At 28.7% G+C, this 23,011-nt stretch overlaps 4 protein-coding genes and 1 pseudogene across 4 annotated transcripts in view; 2 read left to right on the top strand and 3 right to left on the bottom strand.

The window, feature by feature from the left end:
• Nucleotides 1–1,703: 1,703 nt before the first annotated feature.
• LOC112683128 (protein 5NUC-like) lies at nt 1,704–9,911 on the top strand. The gene is made up of 9 exons (XM_025554021.1): nt 1,704–2,641; nt 3,966–4,166; nt 5,037–5,238; nt 6,872–7,069; nt 7,136–7,290; nt 7,344–7,449; nt 8,626–8,781; nt 9,375–9,578; nt 9,734–9,911. The coding sequence occupies exons 1-9, from the start codon at nt 2,174–2,176 to the stop codon at nt 9,907–9,909; spliced, it is 1,866 nt and encodes a 621-aa protein (XP_025409806.1). The 5' UTR covers nt 1,704–2,173; the 3' UTR covers nt 9,910–9,911.
• A 3,614-nt stretch (nt 9,912–13,525) lies between these two features.
• LOC112683162 lies at nt 13,526–15,568 on the bottom strand (annotated as a pseudogene).
• On the bottom strand, nt 15,351–16,355 carry LOC112683161. Its single transcript, XM_025554061.1, has one exon. It carries the CDS (start codon nt 16,353–16,355, stop codon nt 15,351–15,353), a length of 1,005 nt encoding a protein of 334 aa, XP_025409846.1.
• A 207-nt stretch (nt 16,356–16,562) lies between these two features.
• Nucleotides 16,563–18,794, bottom strand: LOC112683159. Its single transcript, XM_025554060.1, has one exon. It carries the CDS (start codon nt 18,792–18,794, stop codon nt 16,563–16,565), a length of 2,232 nt encoding a protein of 743 aa, XP_025409845.1.
• A 1,163-nt stretch (nt 18,795–19,957) lies between these two features.
• The window catches only part of LOC112683158 (protein 5NUC-like), a 13,516-nt gene continuing 10,462 nt past the window's right edge, over nt 19,958–23,011 (top strand). Inside the window, exons 1-2 of the mRNA XM_025554059.1 lie at nt 19,958–20,433; nt 22,622–22,844. Coding sequence (XP_025409844.1) covers nt 20,083–20,433; nt 22,622–22,844 — 574 coding nt within the window. The 5' untranslated portion in view covers nt 19,958–20,082. The remainder of the gene's footprint in view (nt 20,434–22,621; nt 22,845–23,011) is intronic.

Here is a 23,011-nt window from a genome sequence, read left to right as displayed (position 1 = left end):
TTTTGGAAATTTGTCTAATAATATATCCTTTATCGACATTTCAGCGTTAAATCCTGGAATTTTTCCCAATATGTCTTGTAATTTTAAATAAGTTAAAAATCCAATTTCTCCAGGAACACGTTCCAATTGCTTTATGACATTATCAATTATTTCTTATCTTTCGGTTAATAGTATCAAATAAGTAAAATAAAATAGTAAAAATAATCTTTAATTATTAATAAATATCCAAATGGAATATCTAAATATTTTGTGCTATGTAATTAAATTGTATGTAAAGATTTGAAAATAAATATCAGTATATTTTGTAAAAACTACATAATTAATTTAGATATTTCTGTTTATTTTATATTTTATACAAAAAAAAAAAAGTTGTTTAAGTGTAATAAATACATTAAGTGTATATATATTATAATAAGTTATTTATTTATTTTTCCACAGGAGTGGCAAATATTTTGAATATTAAGGTAGGCAGTGGCGGATCTACGAGGGTGGATATGGGGGATGGATCCCCCCTTGGGTCAAGAGTTAAAAACATTTTTTTTGCAACCAATTTAATTTTTGCATGCACAATTTAAATAAAAATGTGAGCATGTGTGCTCACGTTGTGTGATTTTCATATATTAAAATAAAAAAAATTATAGAAAATCATAGATTTTCATATATTAAATTAAATTTTTAAATTCTATTTAAATAAATATTTTCTGATCATAGTAAACAATTTTCCAAGATTTCTGACATTTTCTAGGGAGAGAATGTCCCGCCCTTGCCCCCCATATGGGCGCCTTTGGGTCTGAACAGTCTTGCCGTTTGGGGTTCCGCCGTGTCCGATTTTTTCGGTCGCCGATAAAACTCATAGTGTGATCCGGCACTCATCGAAAATCGATTAAAATTAATTCTAATAATAGAAACAATAATTATAAGAGTTTACGATAATGTTCTTATTTTTAACAGTGAAAAATATAATAACAACCGTAACTTTCGATCTTTGCAGAGTCGGTTTGGCCCATCCGAATACCTGGAAATTGCAGGGAGCTCTAAGATTTATTTTTAAAATAAGGGTCCAACCAGTAGCTGATCCAAAGTTTGAGAACTGTAGGTCAGGCTATTTCAAGAGGCCACTTATTAGAACTGAAAGTGGTTTATAAATGTATTCCTTGAAACAAAAAAACAATATGATCATATTATATTTGTTTATCAAGTTTATTCATAATTATCATTGTTAACTTTTATTTTATGGAATCCCTCTTAGGATCAAGTTTAGAGATATTTTATTTTAGTATACAATTAAACCAGTAATATTGGGGGGGGGAGGTCGAAACTGGGGCATTTGTCAGTTTAGTCTTAACTTCAACTTATATTCGACACATTTAAAAAATATAAATCTTCAAAAGGTCAATTTTTTTAACAAATATTAATTGTGGGCCAGCTGTCCTCTTAACCCCTTCTTAATCCCGCCCTGAACTTAAAGCAATCATGCTAACATGAAAAATCATAGTAATTATTTTCTTTAATTAAATTAAAATTATGTTATTATCTTAAATATTGTTGACGTGATTTAATAGAACAAGGTACCAAGTTGAGCACCGTCGATCTATATGATATAGCTAAAAAAAAAAAAAAAAATTGCCGGGACTATAAAATTATTAATAATACAAATTATTTCACTTTTTCTGGCTCTTTTGTTAACGACCTTGTAAATGCAATATTTTTTCTACCTGTTATTTATATTGAATATAGCTCAATACGAGTACTAACTATTGCACGTTAACATCCAACTGTCATTGGATTTTGTGCCACGTGATGCATGTCAACATTTTGTTATTTAAACTAATTATGCACACAATACAATAATCAGCCGCCCCACTCATCTGAACGTTCATAATACCTCATTTAAAGTTTTTTTCTCCTTCAATAAAACCACGTGAATAAAATACCTAAACGTTTTAGTAATGAAGTGTGTCATGTACTCCAATAAATATAATTGATTTAAAATAATTCGCAGTAACAATACATTAATCGCAGCGTAAAATCAAAGTGAGACCGGTTAATGAGTAGTATTGCATTATAGTTTAAAATAAAAGTACCTACTTGAATCAGTTTGACTTAGCTTAGGTAAGATAATAAAGTGTATAATCAACGAAGGCCGTCGAACGCTTTTCCTATAGACGTGAGTATGTATCGCAGTCGTTTAAGTGCAAACGGATACAATACATCTTTCGCGTACAGTGAACGTCGTGCGTCGATCCATGCGATTATATTTCTGTTTGTTAAAAAAGATTTCTATTGTACCATGAGATTGCTTTTCTTGTGTGTGGCCTTCGTCGTAACGCATTTAGCCTCGTGTGTAACGGCGGACCTGGATCTGGTATTGCTCCATACCAATGACATGCACAGCCGTTTTGACGAGACCGATATTTACTGCAACGAGTGTCGAGAAGATGACGCAGTTAAGGGTCAATGTTATGGTGGGTTCGCAAGGGTTGCACAAGTCGTAAAGGACGAGAAGAAAAAGGCAGAAGAAAAAAATCTGCCATCCCTATTCATGGTGGCCGGAGATACTTTTCAAGGCACTCCATACTTCTCGTTTTTCAAATGGCAGCCCGTAGTGGACTTCATAAAACAATTGCAACCAGATGTCATGGTAAATTAATTTGACTTGTCCATGAATAATTACATTATTTTCAAAATAAAATGACAACGAACTAAATGTTCTTTTGGTGTAACGGATAGATTTTTCTAATCCTTAGGGTTATTAATATCAAATTATTATGGAGACATTAAGGTGAATACATAATGTAACAATGCCGTGTGTATTAAAATCAAAGTTCCACATAAGAATAAAATATACAATATTAAACAGATATTACGTTCGTCAATTTATCAGAGATATCATAACTATACAAGTCCTAATATGCTGTTTCTTTTATGTTATTATCTATCTGAATATAGCTTTTAATATACTGCTGTGCAATATTATATACATTGAATTTGAAATTAAACACCTTCCATCCGGATTCTTAATAAAAGATAATAAATATAATATGACAATTACAATTATTTTTGATTAAAATAATACAACTTATAATCTGGATTATAATGGATTAGTAGTAATCCGGGTTAAATTTATTTTAATGATTATTCAATTTCCGATATAAATTGATTTGGATTCGGTACACAAAAATGGCGCCTACGACTGAAAGAATCTTCAGTTTCCTTTCTCTTACACTAGGATTTTCATAACAAGAAAAACAAAAGAAAAATGTAAGAAACTTAATAACTTTTAAAAAATTAGAGATAACAATAATGATTGGGTAATGAAGCATATTTGAATAAAATATTTGGCTATCAAGTATTAAAAACCGTTTTAAGGCTTTTTTTTTATCCTATTATCATTAAGATTATCAATATTATACTTAAAATCTATTTCATATTTACAAATAGTAATTGTAATAATTCTATAACTAATTATCTAAGGAAATTATTGATATCTACTAAAAGGTATGGGAATAATTTGGTAATTCAATGATTCTTTGATTTTTAGTGAAATGTAAAAAAAATCTTAAATTCATACCATCCCGATGATTTGTTTTAATTTGATAATATGTATATTTTTAATATTAATTTGCTTGCCTTCCAATGTAATACATTGATTTTATACTAGTACCTAATCTAGAATATTAATGTATTACATAAAATATAATTGCAAAACAAACAAAAGCAGATAAAATATTCTATTAGAGGTATATAAATAAAAAAAATAAATAAAAACCAAAGCTAATATTAAGAAATCCATTAAGTTTATTTTTTCTAAAAACAAATAAAAGTATTTAATATGAAAAAAGGTTATGGTAAAGCATACATGATAAAAATGAACCTAGATATTTATAAATTGTTTTCGATATATATATAATGTTGATTTGATTTAGATTAACTAAATATTAAATAAAACATTTATTAAATTACAGACTTTGGGAAATCATGAATTCGACGACGGTATTGATAGTCTTGTTTCGTATCTAAACGGAATTCAAGATATACCAACAGTAGTTTCAAATTTAAATATGACATTAGAACCAGATTTGGATAAATTCATAACGAGGTCATTTGTATTTGAGAAAAATAATACAAAAGTGGGAATCGTTGGATACTTGACAACGGATACTCCGGTGAATAATGGTTCATTTACGAGCTAGTTTTAATTATTTTATTACTTTTAAGTATATATTTTGTATTCTATTCATCTTTATAATCTTATTGAATTACTAATATAATTAATCAAAAAAATATTAGTAAATTATAAGGCATGAAGTAAGTATATTGACTTATTGTACAGTCTATACATAAATAAATTAAAATTTGAAGCAAAAGTAAATTAATTCACAATGGCCTATGTTGCTGAGGGTTATTCAAAAAAAAAAAAAAAAAAATAATTCAATTCAAAAATAAAATAATATGTACAGCTTACAAGGTTAATTAATTTGGTACACAATGCTAAGACCATTAATATTGGAAAACTTTAAGTAGTTGAATAGAAGTTATATATTTATAGAGATGCTTCTCATATTATGAACACTATATACTATGAATAATGTCAAAAATAACATAATGTCAAAAAAGCAAAATCTAAATAATATTGTTTCCAAATTACATTGTGTATAAAGTATCATACAATAAAACCACAATTGTATTATATTATAAATATTTCTATAGGTTTATAAAAATGCCAACGAATCATGGATTACTTATTTTTGTGTCACGACTCATTATTACTAATCGAAAAGTCCCTAGAAATTTCACACGGAAATCACGATGCATATTTCAAAAAAGTCATTAGAAATGCCTTATATATTATTTTAACACCATATAAAATTGTTCATAGCATTCGACATATTTTAGATACGATTAAATTTGATTTTTAGGATAATATATCCTATGATCACAACTTATAAATTATAATACAATGTATAAAACATGGTAAGCTAGGTAAAATATTAGATACTTATTTTTAAATTGTAATCAAACTTGTTTTTTCAAAGCATATATCCAGCACCGGGGCTGTTGAATTTTTAGATGAAGTTAAATCATTGAAGATCGAAACAAAGAAATTACGTGAAAGTGGCGTTAACATTATTATTGGTTTGGGTCATAGTGGTATCGAAATAGATAAAATAATTGCTAAGGAAGTGGAGGATATTGATCTAATTGTAGGTGGACATTCACATACTTTCTTGTACTCTGGTAAGTGTAATTAATAATATAATTAACTGATTTATATGACATTTTTATATTTACATATCGTCGGTTAAAAGGCTATTTTGTGTAAGCGACACATTTCATAATTTTCAGGAGGACCCAAAAATAATTTTTTCTTAATTTTTATTTTCAAAATGGTGTATCTTTTTTAGTTTTATAAATAGTCCTTCGATTTTTTTTTCACATATACCTATTTTATTAATATTAAAGATAAATTCAATTTCATAGGAATATATTAATTTTTTGATTCTTTTGTAAGTATCTGAATTATATTCTCGGTGTTTACCACATTTTAATTACCTAGCTTACTTGTACTTTGGTCGCTTATGTAATTTATTAAAAAAAAATGCTTCAAACGCCTTAAAAAAATGTATTAAGTGAAACAGACCCTCGTCATTATGAGTAATAAGTAAAAAGTTTTTCTTAATAAATTTGAATAAAATGAAATATTATTACAGGATTTATTACAAATTATTTTCCTTTTTTTTTTTATTAATAATATTGTTTTTACTAAAATAAAATATTAAAACAACATTGAATACAATAAAAAAATTATTTTTTATTATAATAACAATTATAATTAAAATGACAACACTTAAATATTATTACCTCATGTGGTCAACGTTTTCTTAATCAAATTTGATAATTATTTTATTATCATCATCAATATTACAAATTATAATTGTTATCATGAATTATTTGGAGATTTAAATCATAATTAATCAGCTCTTAAATTTTCAGTTGTCACAATCATTAAAATTACATTAAATTAACATGAAAATTTTTATCACTTACTTCATTTTTTTTCTTATTTATTAGATACCACTCATTTATTTACATAAAAAATATGCTGTATATGACGAATTAAATTGTTATAGACGACAATATAGCGTACATTATTAAAAAAAAGTTGGCCCCCCTAAAACAAAATAATTACGTCCTTACTGCTCACTCAGTTAATAAGAATGTCACCTACATCAAATATTGTCGTTTACACTACACTTTTTTCGTACCTGTCGTTTACAGCCAAAATGTAGATCATTGATAACTCATACAATTATGATACATTACAATGAAAAATATCTATAGATCCAGCAGTGCGTTGTCTAGATACCAAGTGTTGCTTACAGCAAATAGACTTTTAATCGATGATATGATTTGTAATGATTTTATTTAATTAACTTATGGTTAAAATTGGATAAATTTACTATAGTTCTACACCTATCATCTAGCATTATTGTGATTGGAAAAACTAAGAATTTTATGAGGGATATTAAAGTACAATGATAACTATCCTCCCCCCCCAATAAATCTGATCCTGTACTTATGGTATACATATATATATTTTAGTAAATTATAACGTTAAGTATATTATATTAATTTAAACAATTAAATAAAATAATAATTTTCTAAATGGTCGAGCTTAAAAGCTGAATTTATTGAATTTTAGATTTCAACTTATAAAATTCTTCCTCTCCCTCTTTATATCTTAACAATAATCAGAACCCGTCTAGGGGTTTTTAAACCAACAATGTAACGTAGTATCAAAGTTAAAATCAAAATTTTTAATTTTAATTGTTCAAATAAATTAATTTTTTCATCAAATTGATATATTTAGGCAAACCACCAAGCATTGAAAAACCATATGGAACATATCCGCTATATGTGACCAATGTCAAAAATAAGACCGTGCCAATATTACAAGTATACGCAAATACCAAGTACATAGGCAAAGTTGATATACACTTTAACTCAAATGGTGATTTAGTTAGTATCAATGGTTCACCAATATTATTGAATAATGAAATAAAACAAGGTAAATAAACACACATTAATTTTAAATAGCATACTCCAACTTAAAAAAAAATGTATGATAATATAGATCCATCTATGTTGACTGTCATTGATAAATGGAAACCGTCGGTTACTAAAATTACAAACGTTACTGTTGGACGTACAACTGTTGAGTTGTTAAATAATTGTCATCTTATGGAATGCAATATAGGAAACCTCATAGCTGATTCATTTGTATACTATGTAAGTATATTTAAATGTGAAAATTATTTTATTCATAACATTATATTTTTAAGAACGTGTTGAAAAAAAAAAATTACGACGAGTATTGGACTGATGCACCAATAGGGGTCATTCAATCCGGAAGTATTCGAACTACACTAAATGAAACTGATCATGACGGTAACATTATTTCAAATAATAAAAGATGAAAACGCTATATTAAAGTATTCTGAATAACTACATTTGATTTGTTAAATTAGTTATGAATTGAAATTAATTAGATAGTACTTTAATAAAATGTTTAAGATTTTATACAAAGAACAAAATTTCAAACTTAAAAAAACAATTATATTATAGAGTTAAGGTTTGATTTACCTTATGAAAAATAAACATATTTCCCGGTATACAAGAGGCTATTTTTTCAATTTTGAGTAGCAAGCTTGGTATTTCAGTATCTATCCTAGCTTACCATCCTGGCTTGACATAGACTAGAATAATTTTTACGGTGTTAAAAAAAATGCCAGTATTGCATTGAGTTTTGCTAACAATTCTAACGATTATTAGGGAATTAAGACCTTGTTACTTTTTAAATTCATGTCAACATTTGAAAATATGTTGCAATTAATTTTTAATATTATTAAAAACCATTTTTATGCTAAGTGTATTAAACTCAATACTAATTTTTTGAAGTGATGAATCACGCATACACTTGTTTTTGTAAGATGGGATGCTAGTATTCCACAGACATTCTTCATCGCGATACAATTGTACAAATTTTAAATTACTACCGATATTTAATTTCGACAGTTTTAACGTACAATAACTAACAACAGTATCAATTCACATCCCACATACAAGGTGGCGAAAATAAAAATAAACTTTCAAAATTAAGCTCTTGCCAATCATATATTAATATTGCCATTTATACAAAGATAATATTGTAAATTCAGTGGTGAGAAATGTTTCTTGGTTAGCTTGATAGTGGCTCATATATATATTGATACAACCTTGCTATTATAAAAATAAAGCCAGATCTCTTTACTTGAAGCTAAAATTATTAGTTTTCTAGCTTATATTTCCTAATTATCCTAGTTTAAAAAATAATCTTGGATATCCTGGGTTGATACAACATTTAAGTGGCATTAGTGTTTTTTCACCTAAAGGCTTGGTGGGTTGCCATTATCAACATTTTGTATAATATAAATTAAATTATATGTTCAATTCTTTACGCAATAAAAAAAATAATTCATTATAATTCTATTTAGAATTCAAGTTTTGTAGTTTAAATTTAATTACTAAGCTACAAATAATAATTGGTTTTAGATTAATAATATGCTATACTTTATTGTTATCTAGGATATATTACTTTGGGACAGTTAATCAATGTCTCTCCGTTTGCCAATAAACTGGTCAAAGTTACAATTTCTGGCGCTAGTCTTTTAGAAGCATTTGAACACAGTGTTTTCAATTACGTATTGCATAATGGTGGACGTAATTTTTTACAAGTATCTGGTAAGAAGAAAGAATAAAACATTTTATTTAAATCTTTTTTAATCTGATACAAAAAAAATCATATTTTTTTTAGAAAATATGTAGGACATTTTTTTAAGGAATGTTTTTAAAATTTTGCAATAGAATTTTTTTGAAAAACATTTCGATTTATTATTAATCTGATACTATTGATTTAAAACAAATAGAGATTAATAAGATAAGATAAATTAGTTAGACGTTGACTTTGTTTGTTAATATATTTATGAAGAAGTTTACCAACATTTTACATTGTCTTTTCGCTTAGATTATTTGAATTTCAATTACATGACATATAATTTAAATTAATTGTATTGTACATTATTATTATTATTATTACTCTATATTGTATAAGTTATAAGTTATAAACAATTTTCTATTTATGTTTTACGAAAACTAAATTTTTATATTGATTATAAATTTGCAGGAATATTTATATTATATTTATTAATTGTTAATTATAATAATATTTGTGAGTTTAAATTAAGGTTTATATATTATTTAAAAGTATAATTGAAGTATCTAATTGTTTTAATTTTTCAATATTTAATGCTTAAACTAAAATAAATATTTTCCAGGTGTTTTGGTTGAATTTGATTTGAGTCAAAAACCAGGTCATCGAGTCTCTTCATTATATCTTCGATGCGGTGATTGTAGCGTTCCTAAATTTGATCCCGTGATATTGACTGCCAATTATACTTTAGTGATATCTGATTATTTGACCGATGGTGGGGATAATTTTAATGCCTTTAAGAAAACAGTAAAGAAAAACGAAATACTAAGTAAGTAAAAATATAATCATAAAGAATAATTATATATTATCACTTAAATTTTTTGACTTTAAAACTAAAATTTTTTGAAACTTTAACAAGGTAATTAGGTAATTTATTTTAATTCAGTCATTAAAATAGTAAACTAGTATATTTGAAATGTATAGGCGTTGAGGATTATAATGCAACTGCAATGTATATGGAGTCTATTAGTCCAATAACAATCGGAATAGAAAACAGAATTATCATAAAAACATCAAATTCGAAAGCATCCAATACGACCACAAAAAATTATCAATTATTTTTATTTGTTATGTCTGTAATAATATATTATAATTTATAAATTTAAAAAATGTAATCATTATATTTTCATTAATTTAAAAAATATTTTTTGTTTACATCTTTGTAATATATCATTTTAAAATTTCAAAAAGACTGCATCTGCTATCATTATAAATAAAATTTATATTTTTTAACCTGTTGAAGACTCATAATAATTGTATATAATAAATGTTTTATATAATTTAATTTAATAAAAATATTTTACCAATTATATTAATATACTATGTATTAGTAAATTATTTATTAAAATAATGAAATTTAAATAGTTTATTAAAAAGTATAAATTTTTTATGATCTGGAATATTATCTATAGCAAAAACATCCTGTAAACTAGTGGTCTATACATTTCCTGTGGTTAAAAAAATCGTAATACGCTTGTTTTACTATGGACGAAGCAAATATTTATTTATCAGTTGGATATACTGATTTTCAGTATTGTGCAATAGCAGTGGTGGTGTCAAGTATTTTTTAACCATGTTATGCATTTATTAAGTTCATGGATAGAAGACAAATCAGTTTGAAAGAACATTTTTTATTTAAGAGCAATTGGTTTAATAATAGTTAAAACTTACTTTGAAGATATCAAAATATTATTAAAGTTAATATTTATAGTAAGCTTAAATGAAACAGAAGGTGTAGATAAGAATGGTCAATTGACAAAATGTGAAATGGCTCAAACCTGCCTAAAACATCGGATAGCGACGCATACTACCGATGTTGAAGACATTAATGAAAAAATAAAAAATAAAGAAGACCATAATGATATGATATACACACATTTTCACGAGAAAATTACTAATACAACAATATTTCAACAAATATTAGATATTTACAAGTGTTGTATCACAAATAGTAATCAACAAAGTAATTATGGTGATCATGATAATTTACAATTTAGTCCAGGAATCGCGAAAAAATTATTATACTTTAGTAAACTTCTTTCATGTTGGTCTGCTGTGATGGTCCTAATATTCAATTTTGGAAATCCATCATAGTCAAGTGCGACGTCTGAAAGCTTATTTAATGAGTTCGTCATTATCCACATAAACTCAATAATTGGTTCGATAAATCTAATTGGCACAAAAATGTATCTTGAAAAAAAAAAGAATATAAGAAAGTTAAAATAAATACTAACGATTTAATTACATCAAAAATATTTAAAGAAACCGAGAGCATTCATGAATATGAGAACAATGATGGTTCCTAAATTGAGTATGAAAATTGGATGGGCTTAAGACTAGACAAGTATGAACAAAATAATAAAAAATGTAATTACTTGGATATAGATACGAACATTTTACATTATAATGATAACTCTTAAATAAAAAGTCCAGTTATAGGATTATTAAAAAATAGAAATTTGTCTAATTTAAAGTCAATTATCATAGAAAATTGTTATTTCCTTACAAATACTTGTACTTTTGATAGCGTAACACAAGTAATGATAACTGCATTTGCCGATAATATTTACTATGCCGATTTCATAAATAAAAATAAAATTTATGTGCTTTTTGAAATAATATCAAACATGTTAAGAGATGGCATTAAAATACAAACATATCGAAAAAGATCTATATTATGTAAAAATATTATTTTACCATATCAATCCACTTATTAATCCGCCAAGAGGCTTTATAAAAATTAACTGTGCATACACAATTCAATTTATAACTGAAAAGTTATTTACAAATTTTCCATCTATAAGAGAGACTATTCTATGCTCCGATTGCAGCTTCATATTAAATAGAAATAGACCAATTATAATTGCCAATTTACCAAACGAAACATTTGAATTTCTTTTAGATAGTTTAGATGCTATTATTTCAAATCGTGTAAGTACAAATATATGTGAGTCTTGTTCCAAAGGAAAATTGGTGAAAAATTATGAATTAGGAGAACACATTTTCATCGAACCAGTGATAAACACAGGTAATATTAAAACTGACAATACCAATTTGGATTTACTAGTTGTATTAAATAATATTCCAAAAAGGATCAATATACAGAGCAAAATTTTAATATCAGAGGAATAATTTAGTTTATACCACCAGTAACAAAAAATATATATTCAATTGGACATTTCATTGCATATACTTATAGACATTAGGGCCGTTTTTAGGAATTTGACACCAGGGACAACAAAAAAAAAAAACGCCTCATTATACCAAATATAAATTTAATGTAATTTAAAAACAATAAGTATATTGTATATACATATATTTTTATTATGTAAGTATATTATATTTGTGTATATCAACAATACATTTAACTTTTTTTTCTGGATTGTGGCTCGGTAAAAAATTAGCACCCTCTCATATTTAGCCGCCTGACAAAACAGTACCTTAGAGCTCCACACTAAATACGGCCCTGGACGACATATAGATAGTTGGAAAAAAAATTATGACTTAGGAAATTTAATATGGAGTGAACGGCAAAAGACTCGAGCGAATAATGGTCAAATATTAATTTATACAGTTTTAAGGTAAAACAATTCTTAAATTAATAAAATATCAAAATGTGAATAAGTGTAATTGGTTTTTAAATCGCTAATTAAACCTTTTTGTTATTATAAGTAAGCTTTTTATTCATTGTATATACACAGATATCATTATTGTTTGTTACTTATTAGTTTTTATTATAATACAGAATTTAATACAATGTTTTATTTATGAAAGAATATTTTAAAATTTAAACAGCAGTTAGATGTTAAGTTTAGATTGAGTTTAGATAACTCGTCAGTAGATACAATACAAATTTTAAGAGTTGAGAGCAGTTGTCCGAAAAATGATAAGAACCAGAATCGAAAACGGAGGCATAAAATGTGTTGCCAACATAAAATTTCTAAAAATTATATTATAAAATTATTTTTTTGTTTAAGCAATTATACTGTTTAATTTGATTGATAATAATTATATTTTTTGATAATAATAACATAATTAGTTACATATAAAATAAAAATAGGTATCAATTATATGAAATAATTATAAATTTTTGAATACTTATTTTTCACTACATACTTAAAACTAAAACATGTAATATTTTATACTATTTACATACTAGTACATAGAAAATTAAAAAAAATATGAAAAACATATATATTTTACAAAAGATTTACATACAATTAAATATAAAGCTAGATATTTATAAACATACATGATATATTACATAGATTTATAACATGGATATATTTTTTAGATGGATATTAAGAAGAATTTCAAGAACAGAAAAGCATTACCCTTCTCTAATTACATTGGTTACTAAAATAATACAAGTTAAAGTTTTAACTCGAAAACATATCCATGATTTAATGTTATATCTACATAATTATATGTTACCATAGTTGTTTAAAATTTGATCTATTTTTATTGAAAATATACAAACAAAAAAGTAAAAAAAGAATAAAAAGTTTTGTTGAAAATATACAAACAAAATAATGAAAAAAATTAACATTTTTGTTTATTTATGAATTTATTTTCAACTAATGATAATTATAATAAAAATATAACAGTAATATAATAAAAAATGGTATATAAATAAATTAGAATAAATGATTAGTAATAATAAATTTCGATACTTGATTATAATAAATACACATTTACATAAAATATAATAAATATTTAATTATTTAGATATATTTCCATCAAAGGGAAGAGGGCACAAATTACGCACGCTCGTGTTATGCAACCATTTAACAATTTAACCTCAGCTGAACGAATGATGTTGTCGGAACCTCGTTGAACCTTCGTCACACGACCCAGCTTCCAATTTAAGGGAGGAATGTTTTCGTCTTTAACCAATACTACAGTACCCACATCTAACTTAGATCCCTTCTCACCTGCCCACCTTTTTCTCTCCTGCAGTTGATTTAAATATTCACGACTCCATTTTTTCCAAATTATTTGACAATAATGACTTAACCTACGCCATCGCGTCAATCTGTTGGTTTTAACGTCAGATATGTCAGGTTCGGGAATTGCTAGCAGAGAGTCACCTATTAGGAAATGACCGGGTGTTGAGTTTTAATACTCCTGAGTCATTAGGATCAGTAGAGAGAGGTGTAATAGGACGGGAATTTAAACATGCTTCGGCGCGCGTGAGAATGGTATTAAATTCTTCATATGTTAAATGAGTGTCACCTAACGTCTTGCGTACTATATTCTTCATAGATTTCACAGCGGCTTCCCATAATCCACCAAAATGCGGGGAGCGCGCGGGTATAAATTTCCACTGCACACCATTGTTCGTCAAGAACTCATCTAACTTTGATTTATGTTTTTCGACTTGAAATATATCGTACCATTCTTTTAATTTATTATTTGCCCCGGCAAAGTTGGTAGCATTATCGGAATATATCACACTACTTTTACCTCGTCTGTCAAAAAAACGGTTTAGCGCTGCAATGAAGGATTGTGTAGATAAATCACTAACCAATTCTAAATGAGTCGCCTTGGTTGTAAAACATACAAAAATGCTTACATATCCTTTGCTTAAAAGAGCATTGCGACGTAAACTAGATTTAATCAAAAATGGACCAGCAAAATCAATTCCACATTTTAGGAACGCTCGAGACGGTTCTACGCGATCTGCGGGTAGTTGTCCCATAATTGGTTGTACGACAATCGGTTTATACTTAAAACATTTCACATATTTATGTACTGTACTTCGTGCTATGTTTCTACCATTTAACGGCCAATATTGTAATCGAATCGTAGATAAAGTCGCTTGTGGGCCCCCGTGCATGCATCTTTCGTGCTCGTGTTCAAATAATAAACGTGTAAAATGATCATCTGCGGGTAAGACAATTGGGTGTCGTTGATAAATGTCTATCGAAGCGGCGTTCTTCAAACGACCTCCAACCTTTATCAAACCGTCGTTATCTATAAATGGACACAGACGAAACAATTTACTAGACGAGCTTACGTTTTTAAATTTTATTAAATCTTTTATTTCATGATGGAATGATCTTTTTTGAACACATCGTATTATAACAATACGCGCGTATTTAATTTCTTCCAAGCTAAGCATTCCTGTTAACCTTGAATTTGTGTTTAATGCATTGTACCGAAAACGTAAACAGTAAGCGGTTACGTGAATTAATTTGTTTATAGACGAATAATGATTAATTAAGGAAAAAGAATCATTTATAGTGTTTGTACATACATTAGATATCGTTATCTCTCGGGCTTCGGGTATTATTAATTTTGTTGAATTCGAAGACGTCTTTTGTACAGGATACTCTATTTCATTTTTAATTAACCATTTAGGACCAAACCACCATAATGATAATGAACTTAATTTCGACGGACAACAACCACGCGAAATAATATCAGCGGGATTTTCTTTGGTGTCGACGTGTGACCAATCCGCAATAGAAGTTCGTTCCTGAATTTCCCCAACCCGATGGGCTACAAAGATTTTCCATTTGGTAAAGGGGGAAGTAATCTATGATAAAACAATATTCGAATCAGACCAAAAATAACTTTTACTAATTTTCAAGTTTAATTTTGGGACTATTTTACTCGATAATCTTGACAATAAAAGCGCCGCGCATAGTTCTAATCGAGGTAAAGATATGATCTTTAATGGTGCCACCTTGGATTTTGCACATATTAATTTTGAAGTGTGCACACCATCTGCATTTGTACATCGTAAATATAAACAACAACCATACGCATTGATGCTCGCATCTGCGAATCCGTGAATTTGGATATTTACGATATCGTTTTTACACGTAATTTGTCGAGGTATAATTAAGTTATTTAATACACACAAAGAGTTTCTATAGTTAATCCATTGTTCTTGAATTTCGCTCGGAAGCGGTTCGTCCCACTGTATTTTTAATCGCCACAACTGCTGTAACATCAACTTGGCACGTATAATAGCGGGACCTACTAGTCCTAATGGATCAAATAAGCATGCGATTACCGATAAGATTTCGCGTTTCGTAATTCGGCCTATGATTGTAAAATTATTTTGTTGCACTTTAAATTGTAACGTATCAGTGGTTGAGTTCCAAATCAATCCAAGAACCTTTGTTATCGAATTATCATCGCTAATGAGGACCGTGTCGTTACTATCTTGTTTTATTGACATAACATCTTTAATTAACTTGTCATTATTCGAATTCCACTTTCGCAATTCTAAACCAGCGGATTGCATTGTCTTAATTAGACCATCTCGTAATTGAACAGCTGATTCATAAGAATTAGTACCGCCTAAGAAATCATCCATATAGAAGTCGCGCTTTATAGCCGCTGCTATTATAGGGTCGACATTTTGCGAATCGGCTAGTTTATGTAAGCATCCAGTAGCCAAAAAAGACGCGGGAACGGTTCCGTAAGTAACCGTGTTAAGTTGAAAAATTTTAATATTTTCCTGTGGATTTGTGCGCCACAATATTCGTTGAAATATTCTATGAGCTTCTGTTACCCAAAACTGTCTGTACATTTTCGTAATATCTGCGGACAATACGAAATTATGTGTTCGGAAACGAGCGAGTATATATATCAAATCGTCTTGCAAAATCGGTCCTTTTAACAATGTATCGTTTAAACTAACACCGTTACTAGTCTTGCATGAAGCGTCAAAAACAACACGAAGTCGAGTCGACGTACTTGCTTCTTTGAAAACCGCATGATGTAGTAAATAATATGCTTATTTTTTATCGTTAATTGGGTCGTCTTGTACTCGTTCCATGTGTCCTAAACTTATATACTCATTCATAAAATGTGTATATTCATTTTTTAATCTTGCATTGTTTGAAAAATGACTTTCCAGATTTAATAGATGACGCTTAGCGATATTGTAAGACTCGCCTAAGCGTAATGAATTTTCACGAAATGGTAAATGTACGGTAAATCGACCATCTGGTTCTCTTATCACCGTTTTGTCAAAAAAACTTTTGCATGTCTTTTCTTCAATAGTATAGGTGTTATCTCCTTCAAATTCTTCTACACGCCAAAATCGTGGTAACATATTTTCTAATGTCAAGTCGGTATGTGTCAACGCAGTGTGACATATACTGTTACTTAACGGTTCAACCATATGATTGTACATTTGTATAGGCCCCGATACTACCCATCCGAGCTTTGTCTCTTGAAATATTGGACCGTTTGGTGCAGGTGTAATTCGACGTTCACCCATTAAATCGTAGAAATGTGTCGCGCCTATTAATAAATCAACTTTCTGTGGAGACCAGAATAGTGGGTCAGCTAAACTTACGTTCTGCGGTACTTGACCTGTATTATATATGTGTTTCGCCGGTATATCGTTCGTAATCTTCGACACTACTAACATTTTTAAGGTAATACTATAGTCGTTAAATTTTGATTTCATTTGAGCGATAACGTACGAATGGGCATGCTGTACTGTTGTTTCGATACCACTAATTTGATGATTAGTTTTCGTTCTTTTTAATTTTATGCATTGTACCAATTCTTCAGTAATGAAATTACTTTGTGAACCGGAATCTAATAATGCACGACATAATGACGAACTTTTATTTTCGCCAAATGCTCGTACGATCGCTGTCGATAAAAGTACCTGTTCGTGGTTTTTGTCATGCGAATGCGCGTTTATCGTGGAATTTCCGTCGATTTGAGTTGAAGAGGGATTTGATTTTTCTTCCGTTGTCGATCTCGCATTATTATTAATTTTATGTTGGACAATATGTAGTAATGTATTATGTGTTTTTCCGCATTTGAAACAATTTCGGGATAACCACCTTTTTTTTGAATCATGTTTACGTAAACATAATTTACACAATTCAATTTCATTAACCTTTTTAATACGATCGTTTATTGATAGTGCCAAAAACGTGGGACATTTGTAAATAGTATGTTTTAAGTAACATATAAAACAGCTTACTTCGGCGGTGGTTGTGAACGCCATAGAAGTTGTGCGAGTTTTATTGTGACTATTTTTTCGATTAACTTTGTCTTTAATTTCCGATGTCGATATAGTATTTATATTATTTATAAGATTTTTCGACGATTCTACTGCTTCTAGAATCTGTGCACGATCGTTTAAAAATATCATTAGATCTTCGATCTTTGGAATTTCGGTTTTTGGCGATTTCACCTCCCATTTAGTGAGCGTGTTTGAGTCTAATTTTGAACATATTATGTGTATTAGTAGCGGACCCCAATCGGTTGGTCGTTGCTTTAACGCTTCGAGTGCCGATATATGAGCACGCAGTGAATCCGAAAACATTCGCAAACTATCCGATGAATTATCTTTAACTACGTTTAACTCACAAATATCTTTTACATGACATTGAATTAATAATTTTTCATTATTGTAACGCGCAGTTAACGTTTTCCAGGCGTGTTCGTAATTTAAAGCCGTAGTTTCAAAATTTTTTATGCAATTTGCTGCATCACCGTTAAGAGAAGAACGTAAATAAAAGAATTTTTGAATTGATGTTAAATTACTATTTGTGTGAATTAATGCAGTAAAAATATCTTTAAACGGTACCCAGTCATTATAATTACCATTAAATACTGGTATATTTAACGCTGCCAATTTTATGATCGAAGATGTCGAATTAATGTTCTCTCCGTTATTCGAGTTACGGAATGATGTTTCGTTTTGGTTTGCTCTAATAGAACTAATTTTTTGTTCGGCCTCCGCAACCGTCTCAAAAAATAAATTTTCAAAATCAATTCTATATTGTGAATGATCTGTTATGCCAATACTATTTTCTAATTCTTCAATCGCTGTTTGCACTAACTCGAAGTTTTGCCAAGCTTCTTCTATTTTGAGCTGACGTGGTGGTATTTGTTTTGTGTCGCAATCGGGTGATTTCAGATAATTTTGAAACCGAGTTACTATAGCCTTTATTTGGCCGCGTCGCGCAATTAATGTATTTATATCGGGTTCTCCCATCCTAATCAGATGACGGTACTACAATATGAAATAGGAAAAGGAACTAAAAGAAATTATGAAATGTGACTCTCTTACCTTGACACTTGGCGTTTCGGTTTTTGTCTGATGGTGGGCTGGTTTGCTGACCTTATACTTTGGATTTTCTGCACAGCAATAACAGTATTACTCATACAAATTTTCTAGCGATAAACGAAGTCAATCGACGGGATGTTAATTAACTATAGACGCACTTTCCTGGATTTGCGGACGACACGCTAGATTCGGTACGATATGTCGATACGCTGAATATACTATACTTAAAAAACAACAACAAAATAAAACGCACTTTTTTTTTACAATTACTCGTTCAAATCCGGGTCGATGGACCAAATGTTGGTTTGGGTTAAAATTACACCGGTTATAAAATTTTATATTAATGGACTGTATGATGTATAATAAATAAATGATTTTGTTGCGTTATGAAATAATATATTTAATTTGAATTTTGTTAAAAAGCTTTTTTATTCCATGTGCGGAGTCGGCACTTTTACAATTTAAAATACTTTTTTCCGACTGAATACAATAAAATCAAAAGCCCGTCGGTACAATAGACCGGTTAGGCCGATAACGATACCGACGCGGACACAATCGATAACATAACACACATATCATATAATTTGACAATACTGAACATTGATATCTATAGGCAACAGTGGGTATAAATAAGTGTATTATTTGTAATTTTGTGATGCAACAAATAGTTTAAAATTTTTATTTTTTAATAGATTTTCATTGGTTAAGTTATATTTTTGTATCAAATACAATTCTATGTGTAAATTATAGTAATGTAAAATGTAAAATATTATACTATATGTAATATTATACACAGACACAAACATTTTTTTCCTGCGAAGATCCATTCGTAGTTGGAGACTGTGGATGTGGAGGTGTGGGGTTGCGGAGGCAGTGGATGTGGTAGTGAAGGGTCGCGGAGGCAAAGGTGGTTGATGTGGTGGTTAAAGGTCACGGGACACGGTGGCAGTGGCGACGGCAGTGGTGGGTCGCGGGCTCGGCGTCCATGGAGGTGGTTGTGAGTTCGAGGGGGAAACGAAGGCGGTTCTAGAATATATTAAATCATCCTACTTTTATAGTCGACGAAGCTTATCGAACGTTTTTCCTACAGGCGAGAGTGTGTATCGCAGTCGTTTAAGTGCAAACGGATACAATACATCTTTCATGTACAGTGAACGTCGTGCGTCGATCTATACGATTATATTTCTGTTCGTTAAAAAAAATTTTTATCATAACCATGAAATTGCTTTTCTTGTTTGTGGCCCTCTTCATGGCGCATTTAGCCGTGTTTGTAACGGCAGACCTAGATCTGGTATTGCTCCACACCAACGACATGCACAGCCGTTTTGATGAGACCGATATTTACTGTAACGAATGTCGCAAAAACGATGCGGTTAATGGTCGATGTTATGGTGGGTTCGCAAGGGTTGCTCAAGTTGTAAAGGACGAAAAGAAAAAGGCAGAAGAAAAAAATCTGACGTCCCTATTCATAGTGGCTGGAGATACTTTTCAAGGCACACCATACTTCACATTTTTCAAATGGCAGGCCGTAGTAGATTTCATAAAACAATTGCAACCTGATGTTATGGTAAATTAATTTGACTTGTCCGTGAACAATTACATTATTTTCAAAATAAAATTACAACAAACTAAAAGTTCTTTTGTTGTAACGAATAGATTTTTCTGATCCTTAGGATTATTAATATCAAATTATTATGGATACATTTAGGTGAACGCATAATGTATCAATGCCGTAAGTATTAAAATCAATGTACCACGTAAGAATAAAATGTACAATATTCAACAGACTACTACTGAAAATTTGAGACGTTATTAAATATTCGTTAATTTATCAGAGATATCGTAACTATACAAGTCCATATATGCTGTTTCTTTTAAGTTATCTATCTGACTATAGCTTTTAATATACTGCAGTGCAATATATTGAATTTCAAATCGAATATCTTCCATCCGGATTCTTGGATCCAATACGGCAATTGGAATTCGGAATTCATGATAATTTGCGTTTCGTGAGTTTACATTTTAGAATATCTATAGATCAGTGGTCAGCAACGTTTTTGGACACTCAGGCCACATTCGTAAATTAAAAAAGGTTCACAGGCAAGACAATATAAAGAATTGACATGATATTCAATTAAATATTCTAGTTTTAGAATTGAATGCGAGTTTTAATCAATTGACATGTGGGCAGGATGCGGGCCTGGATACATTAATCTATGAGCCAACCACTACTATAGATAATAAATATAATATAACAATTACAATTATTTTAGATTCAAATAATACAACTTATAATCATATAAAATCTTTTATAAATAAATTAGTTATTATGTGCTTATAAACCTTTTATAATCTGGATTATAGTGTATTAGTAGTTATAATCTAGGTTAAACTGATTTTAATGTTTGTTCAAATTCCGACATGAATTGATTTGGATTCGGTACTCAGAAATGGCGCCTATGACTGAAAGAATCTTCAGTTGACTTTCCCTGCATTTTATACTAGGATTTTCATAACAAGAAAAACAAAAGAAAAGTTTAAAAAACTTAATAACTTTTAAAAATCAGAAATAACAATTATTATTGGGTAGTTATGCCTATTTGAATAAAATATTTGGACATCAAGTATATAAATCGTTTTTGGCTTTTTTATTTTATTATCATTAAGATTATCAATATTATACTTAAAATCTAATTCATATTTACAAATAGTAATTGTAATAATTATATACCTAATTAACTAAGAAAATTATTGATAATTACTAAAAGGCATGGGAAAAATTTGGTAATTCAATAATTCTTTAATTTTTAGTCTAAGTGAAGTGTAAGAAAAATCTTCAACGCATATCATCTCGATGGTTTGTTTTAATTTGATAATATGTATATTTTTAATATTAATTTGCTTGCCTTCAACTATTTTAAATGTATACTATTACAATAGAACCTTGATTATCCAAACCTCTGTTATACGAACCTTATCCGAACGATATTTCGTTTCAATTCATGTATCCGAAAATCAATGCATAAAATATCACAACGTACACTCCTGGTCACAGTTTAATATTAGTACGTTTACCTTAACGACGGCCACGTGCGTCTAGCTTATCAATACATACCCAACCCAAATATACAACCCAAATTCATTATATACCTAATCAGTAATAACATAATATGTGATTTGTAATAATATATTTTTTTTTAATTTCTCCTATTCGAATTGGGCGTGGTCCCATTTACTTCGGATAATCAAGGTTTTACTATATTAATAAATGTTACTTTTATATATTTTAATTTATATCTATCATATTTATCTATATTAAAAAATTTGTCTTTATCGAATTGCCGTCAGGCATAGAGAAATAAATAATAAAAAATAAGCAAGTTGATTTTATACTTAATTTATATTTCACAATATTTGTTATGTACCTAATCTAGAATATTAATGTATAAAATAAACAATAATTGCAAAACAAACAAAAGCAGATAAAATATTCTAATAGAAGTATATTGATAAAAAAAACTAGAGCTAATACTAAAGAAATCAATTAAATTTATTTATTCTTAAAACAAATCAAAGTAAAAGGTGTTATAATAAATAAAAGTGCTTAAATTAATTTATGCAAATATGAAAAAAGGTTATGGTAAAGCATACATAATAAAAATAAACCTAGATAATTATAAATTGTTTTTAATACATATAATGTTAATTAGATTTAGATTAACTAAATATTAAATATAATATTTACTAAATTACAGAATTTGGGGAATCATGAGTTCGACGACGGTATTGATAGTCTTGTTTCGTATCTAAACGGAATTCAAGATATACCAACAGTAGTTTCAAATTTAAATATGACATTAGAACCAGATTTGGATAAATTCATAACGAGGTCATTTGTATTTGAGAAAAATAATACAAAAGTGGGAATCGTTGGATACTTGACAACGGATACTCCGGTGAATAATGGTTCATTTACGAGCTAGTTTTAATTATTTTATTACTTTTAAGTATATATTTTGTATTCTATTCATCTTTATAATCTTATTGAATTACTAATATAATTAATCAAAAAAATATTAGTAAATTATAAGGCATGAAGTAAGTATATTGACTTATTGTACAGTCTATACATAAATAAATTAAAA

Source organism: Sipha flava, unplaced genomic scaffold (assembly GCF_003268045.1).
Source record: "Sipha flava isolate LNK unplaced genomic scaffold, YSA_version1 220_pilon_pilon, whole genome shotgun sequence".
NCBI lineage: Eukaryota > Metazoa > Arthropoda > Insecta > Hemiptera > Aphididae > Sipha > Sipha flava.
This window is presented reverse-complemented; position numbering and strand designations above follow the sequence as displayed.

Coding starts and splice junctions, on each gene's coding strand:
- LOC112683128 (XM_025554021.1), top strand. CDS start 2,174: ATGTATCGCAGTCGTTTAAGTGCAAACGGATACAATACATCTTTCGCG. Junction 4,167..5,036: donor ACTTGACAACGGATACTCCG/GTGAATAATGGT, acceptor GTTTTTTCAAAG/CATATATCCAGCACCGGGGC. Junction 7,291..7,343: donor CTGATTCATTTGTATACTAT/GTAAGTATATTT, acceptor TATATTTTTAAG/AACGTGTTGAAAAAAAAAAA.
- LOC112683161 (XM_025554061.1), bottom strand. CDS start 16,355: ATGTACAGACAGTTTTGGGTAACAGAAGCTCATAGAATATTTCAACGA.
- LOC112683159 (XM_025554060.1), bottom strand. CDS start 18,794: ATGGGAGAACCCGATATAAATACATTAATTGCGCGACGCGGCCAAATA.